The sequence below is a fragment of the Glossina fuscipes genome, unplaced genomic scaffold, assembly GCF_014805625.2.
Source record: "Glossina fuscipes isolate IAEA_lab_2018 unplaced genomic scaffold, Yale_Gfus_2 0, whole genome shotgun sequence".
Lineage (NCBI taxonomy): Eukaryota > Metazoa > Arthropoda > Insecta > Diptera > Glossinidae > Glossina > Glossina fuscipes.
In genome coordinates, this window is record NW_023998414.1 from 11,227,513 (window position 1) to 11,234,410 (window position 6,898).

At 35.8% G+C, this 6,898-nt stretch overlaps 1 protein-coding gene across 5 annotated transcripts; it reads left to right on the plus strand.

Moving 5' to 3' along the window:
* The first annotated feature begins 205 nt into the window (after nucleotides 1–205).
* LOC119638321 (putative mediator of RNA polymerase II transcription subunit 26) lies at nucleotides 206–6,666 on the plus strand. Of its 5 annotated transcripts, none has more exons than XM_038035060.1 (10): nucleotides 206–1,135; nucleotides 1,204–1,959; nucleotides 2,028–2,171; nucleotides 2,789–3,898; nucleotides 4,007–4,325; nucleotides 4,749–4,888; nucleotides 5,124–5,129; nucleotides 5,257–6,129; nucleotides 6,207–6,347; nucleotides 6,456–6,666. In XM_038035060.1, the coding sequence occupies exons 1-10, from the start codon at nucleotides 560–562 to the stop codon at nucleotides 6,525–6,527; spliced, it is 4,137 nt and encodes a 1,378-aa protein (XP_037890988.1). In that variant the 5' UTR covers nucleotides 206–559; the 3' UTR covers nucleotides 6,528–6,666. The 5 variants fall into 5 exon arrangements, with proteins under 5 accessions (XP_037890988.1, XP_037891008.1, XP_037890991.1 ...); XM_038035080.1 differs by having other exon boundaries at nucleotides 4,767–4,888; XM_038035063.1 differs by having other exon boundaries at nucleotides 2,792–3,898.
* The last annotated feature ends 232 nt before the right edge of the window (nucleotides 6,667–6,898 follow it).

Sequence of the window (6,898 nt, forward strand, 5' to 3'; positions counted from 1 at the left end):
TGAAAGTAACATCTTAACGATTCTTAAGGAAAAATTTACAGCAGAAATTTACTGCAGAAAAATGTTTATAAGATTTGTTGAAAAGATCGATCAACATTTTGCAGAAAAAAATGTATTAAAAAGAAAAAGTTCAGATATTTTTTCTAAAAATTGTTACTCGTTTCTCACGTATCACTACTATTTGTTCTATTTATCTACATTTCAGCTTTATCGAAACTAAAGTTGTCGCTTAGAATAGATCCTCACGGTGAAAGTGAATGGAATCCAATTTGAGTATGCCAATCTCTATGCGTTAATAGTAAGTTTAATCATCGATAGGATAGGTAGCCATAGAGGACGACATGACTATACACTAAAGTTTGGTTGCAATAATAGCAAATATTTGATCAGTTCAATCAACATTATTGCTCTATTCTTTGATGCTATAGAAAAACTCCAATAGCTAGACTCGAAGGAAACCGCGTAAAACTTTAATAAAATTCACAATAGCTAATCAAAACGGAATAATAATAAAAGAAAAGAGGTAAAGCATAATAGAATTCCGGAAAACGACACCGAGATGAATACATGTAGTGACGGCAGTACAAGTGAATTAAAAGCAGTTTGCAGCAACGCTAATAATGTAAATACTACAACAACACGCAGCAGTTATCCTGTAACGTCGTCACATCTGCCTACATCGTCATCAACGGTGATGGTGGCGGCAGTTGATAATTCTTGCATTCTCTCCAAATCAATATATCATGGTGCTGCGGTAATAAGTGCCAGTAGCGGTAATAAAACGTCAGCAAAAGATGCTGGTAATACTAGTACTAATAATGCAACAAACAGCGTAGTAGATTATGATAGCGGAGCCTCTGTAAGCAATGGGGTAGGTTTTAGTGCGGTAACAAACGATGGTGTTGGTGTAATAACTGTGGGTGGAATGGGTGCAGCAAATAAACCTCAAGAACGATATGTGTGGGAAATGCGCGCGCGCAGCCCGAACGTAACACCAGCAAGTACTGTACTCAATTCACCAGATCTCAATAACGATATGCAGTATTCTTTACATCCTCATCAAAGACAGATGCAACAAATACGAGTTGGCCGTAGTCCTGGTAGCCAGTTTGAACAGCATAACATACTGCCACAGGTAAGTGAAAATAAAATAAAAAAAAAAAACAATAATTAAAAATCGATTCATAAATTCGTATATATAAGGGCTTAGCTTCACCGGGTTCTCCTACCGATGTAGGCAAAGCTGATGGCCAATGTGTACGTGACGGTGAAATAGTTGTGTTTGATGATATTGATACCAACTGGATGAATAAGACAAACAGCAGTTACGCATCGAATCATAATAGTAGCATACGCGATGTTTTTCATGGCAATGAAGATGTTTTGAAAGTTACCAAAATGATTGGGCAATTGGCGATAGCAGAGTATGAGGGCTCGCCTAGACGTTTCGGTAATCAGCCACCAATAAAAGCGACATTTCCAAAAAGGCCACCTGGTTTTCCGCAACGTGTATCACCTCTGTCATCCATGTCGCCGCAACAGCAGCTACAACATCAAGAGCAACAAGAAGCTGCGCATGCACGGCACCAACAAATGCAACAGCAGCACCAATTTTATGCGCAAGCCACATGTGGTGGTGGTTTGGCTGTAGGGGGCAGTGCAGCCAATTTATCCAATTCTTCTATGCTTCTCAATCATAACACCGATAGTCATAAGTCCGTAGGTAATCTTATAGATATTGATGCAGATGACGGTGACGCGGGAAGTGGTGGTGCTTCGGCAACTCCAGTATCCTCCTATAATGAAACATTGCAATCGAAAGTGCGTTCGCCAACGTTCGATTATTTGTACGAGTTCTCAGAGACACGTAAAGTGTTAGAGGAATTTTTTAAAGCAAATGCCGATGATGAAAAACGCTTTACTGATTTCACCGAAAGTGCAGACGATTTAGGTAGCTGCGTAAGTAATTGCAGTACGGAGTATATTCGGAACAAAAGTATATTATTAATTATTAGCGCATTTTATAGGAGGCCCATAATGACTTCGAAATACAGCAGCAATTGCAAGATGATAGTAATAAACATATCGATAAGGCTTACATTGGTCAACGTTTAGCTAGAATACCAAAAGATGAATTATATATGGTGCACCGTTCACCTAAAAAACAACAGGTTAGTTAAGTTGCGCGTTATAATGCAAATACATTTCCCCGCCCAACCCCTCCCAAAATGCTTTAAGACAGAGATAGCCCGAAAGTATTGTTGATTAAGCCCATTTTAAATCGATCAAAATTTAATTCAAGGAAAATGATTTCGAATGAATTCGAGCTAAGTGAGATTTTCGGAAAGTTGTGGGCAAATCTTTTTTATTTCTGATACAAATTCCCACAAATCTGAATGAGTTATATTAACCAAAATTTTTTTTGAATTGTTTTATGTAATATAACAAATATATGTTAATATGACGTTTGTAGTTTTCAAACCCAACGAATGACACATAAAGTTCGAAAAGATAAAATTATTTTTAAGTGCTATTGGCTTAGTCCATCTCTGTTCAACATACCAAAAAAAAAAAAAAAAGTGCTAGTGTAGCATTTATATTCACGCATTTAATTCCTTTAAAGGCATTTGCGCGACGACATATGCGCGTCGCTACGAAAGTTGTCGATTAATAGAAAACGTATTATATTTATAGCCATAGCCATAGCTATCTATACTCATACTCAGTGAGGAGCAGAATAAATTTGAACTATTATTGCTAAATATTCTTTAAAGTTTCTACCTTTCAGAAGCAATCGCAACAGCAGCAGCATTTACAACAGCAACAGCAACAGCAACAGCAACAACAACAACAGATGTGTGATAACGTATATAATGATAGCAACGATATTGAATTGTATATTGACTCGAATAGTCGCAGTAGTGGAGACTTAGCTGACACTGAATTGGAAGCGAATTTGCGACGGCATTCGCGCAATTTCACTCTGTCGCCTGAGACGACGGATTACGATTCCAATTGCGGTGATTTAGATAGTTTGTCGAACGATATAAACTGTACAACAGACTTTGGAAAATTATATACCAGTATGCCGGTGCTAGAAGATGGCTTATCAAGTGGCCATGCTTCGGATACAGAAAACAATTGTCATAAATATGAGGCAAATGGTGACAGCAATGACGGATGTAATGATAATGCTAGTAATGAGAATGGCGGTGGTAGCGATATAGATACGTGTGGTATTGAGCTAGAAAAACAAGCAAATTATCAAAATAAACAACAAGAAATGTTTGAACAAAATAAATATAATAATAGTTTAATACAAGAATACTTGGATAGTAATTGCACGGCTAATGATGTAATTGCGAGCTTAATGGAAATAGGCGTTGATGATGAGACATTAAAAGCGCGTAAAATTCAACAACAAATGCATTGCAGTGATATAGCTCTTTCCGGGAAAGCAGCTTGTTGTAACACATCTTCATTTAATGACAGAAACGAATTGAATAATGGATCTAATTATGAGCCAATTTACGCTTCTATAGCAAAGCAAACACCACCACCGCCACCTGCTCCTCAACCTCACCGTCAAATGCGCTGTAAATTACCTGGACGAGCCGAATCTGTAGAGATTCAAGAAGCCATGAAAGAGATAAGATCGGCCTTGCACAGAGCTAAAACGCAACCGGAGAAGTTGAAGTTTTGTGATGAAGTACTACCGCCAGATCCTGAATCCCCCATTTGGGTGCCACGCAAAACACAAATGGAATTAAATTCTACTCCAACTAGTAATGTGAAAGCGTTAAATAATTGCGATGAAGAAGAACAAGATACGGACTTGGAAACAGATCGTTTGTTAGGACAACAAAGAACAGACGATCAAGATTTTTTCGAAGAAAAGGTAAATACCATTCTCTTATCCCTAATTCTCTCTCTCTCGCTTCTCATTTATTTTCAGTTTTATTATTAAGTTATAAATTTAATGTCATCTATGTTATTGATTTAATAGAACCTATGGCCGAAAACTTCACGCCTTAATTCAACTCTTAATTCAAACGAACAATCACCATCAACATCTGATGTTACAATGCTGACTTCCAATTCGTTAAGTTTGAAACCGCAATCATTTTCATCAGCCACCATACGTCAAGGCATCGGTACTTCTTTAACACCTAATACTCCCGATCATTACCAGGTTGTCGGCAATGCTGATGTGACCTTAACATCTCCCGAAAAATTGCAATACACCAAAAGCCCTACAGGTTCTATAAAATCATTAAAAGATTCTAGTAATCACGATACAAAATCAAAAACCCGTAATAAAGAAGGTAAGTAAGTATGATCGCGCTAGCAACCTCTCTTCCATATTTTTCATTCTTGTAATGTAAATTAACATACTCTCTTCATTGTACTTATGCGCATCTCTGTTGATATGAATGTGGATGCAATGACTCATTTAATGGGAAATATGTTTATGTTGTTGAAATGTAAGTTTTTTAATCAATTTTCATATAAAATAAATATCTTCTGTGTTTGTTTGGTTTTGCTTTTGGAGTTGGATTCATTTTTTGCCCGAATCATTTTTTGCCATACATTTCGCCTGTTGGGTCGGTTCGATGTAATAATAATAATAATAATAATAGGCATAATCGGCATAAAATCACTTATTCATTTTATGTAAAAATTTCATCACAAAATTTCTTTGCTTATCAAAATTATTCATAAATTTTGTACATATTTTTTCTTATAAGGTCTTTTGGATCCGTTAGTGTTGATCGAGGGCGTCTTGTTTCGGGCACGTTATTTAGGGTCCACTCAACTGGTGTGTGAAGGTCAACCTACAAAATCTACGCGTATGATGCAAGCCGAAGAAGCCGTATCACGCATTAAGGTAAGTATTCCAATTCAAAAAATTACATTTATTTGTAAATAAAAGCTAGAGAAGTCTGCTAATGAAAGAGATTATTAGAATTTGCTCTCTCTCTCTCTCTCTCTCTCTCTCTCTCTCTCTCCCTCTATATCTCTTTCGCTCTCTTTGAATTGAATACGAAATATTGTATGTAAATTTCCCCATTTTTTTTAACAAACGCTGCTTCCTTGCTAATCAATAAATGCTTGAATTGTAGGCTTTGGTAAGTCGTTAAGTCGTAAAGCTTAAAATAGGTCTATAAAGTCGGAAACAACATAATCTTAATAGATTTGCAAATAATAAAATTATGCTTTTCGGGATTTTGTTCTGCTTGCTTTTGTTTTCTTTAGGCGCCCGAGGGCGAAAATCAACCTTCAACCGAAGTCGATTTATTCATATCAACCGAAAAAATAATGGTTCTAAATACTGATTTAAAAGAAATTATGATGGATCACGCTTTGCGTACCATTTCCTACATTGCCGATATAGGCGATTTAGTAGTATTAATGGCACGCAGACGTTTTGTCCATTCAGAGAATTGTAATTCTGGTGCTGATACTGAGGCAACAAACACAGCCATAAATAATAACGCCAACGGTGGTAGTAATAAAGAAAAAGATCTTAAAGAGAATAATGCCAGTGGGTCGAGTAATAATAAACATAATCGCACGCCTAAAATGATATGTCACGTATTTGAGAGTGACGAAGCTCAATTTATAGCTCAATCCATTGGTCAAGCCTTTCAGGTGGCCTATATGGAATTCCTAAAAGCCAACGGTATTGAAAATGAAAATCTCGCCAAAGAGATGGATTATCAAGAGGTGCTTAATAGTCAAGAAATATTTGGGGATGAATTGGAGATATTCGCTAAAAAGGAGCTACAAAAAGAGGTGGTAGTGCCTAAAGCAAAAGGTGAAATATTAGGTGTCGTCATTGTAGAATCTGGTTGGGGTTCAATGTTACCAACAGTAGTAATAGCGAATCTAATGTCTGGTGGAGCGGCAGCCCGTTGCGGCCAATTGAATATCGGTGATCAATTGATAGCCATAAATGGTTTGAGTTTGGTTGGCCTTCCGCTGTCAACATGTCAGAATTACATACGAAATGCAAAAAATCAGACTGCTGTTAAATTTACTGTAGTGCCCTGTCCACCAGTGGTGGAGGTGAAAATATTACGTCCCAAGGCCCTCTTTCAATTGGGTTTCAGTGTACAAAACGGTGTGGTAAGTGTGAGCAAAATTAAAACGTTTATCCCATTTCTTCTCTTTACATTTATTTTTTTTATTCTCTATTTATTAAGATTTGTAGCCTTTTACGCGGTGGCATTGCTGAACGTGGCGGCGTTCGTGTCGGTCATCGTATCATTGAAATCAACAATCAAAGTGTGGTGGCTGTGCCACATGACACAATTGTTAAACTCCTATCATCGTCAGTGGGTGAGGTAAGTTTACTCAAACAAATCAAATTATTTTAATAAAATTTATTAAATTCTCTCTGTTTATTTACTTTTTATTTATTTATTTATTTATTTTTTTTTTTGTTTCATTAGATATTAATGAAGACAATGCCCACCTCCATGTTTCGTTTACTTACCGGTCAAGAAACACCAATTTATATATAAAGTGCTCCGGAAAATATATAAAAAAAAAAAAATAATAATAAATAAATAAAAGGAGAAAATTAATCTAAATAAGATTCAAAAAAAGAGCCGCAAGATAAGAATTATTCGAAAACTTTATACTTACCCCACACATACACACTTTCTAATCTATATGAAGAAAATTTCAATACTTTCACTGGCAGCAAATATAAATATTAAATAAAAGCTTAACGAAAATTTAGCTCATTATTATTCATATTATAGTAAAATTGGCTCAATAAGCTTATTTCGAAACCAAAACAAAAAAAAAAAAAAGCTTAAAAAACTCTCTTTATACAAATTGAAATTGAAATAAGTATATTTGATTACTGTTAAAGTATTGAAATTTTCTT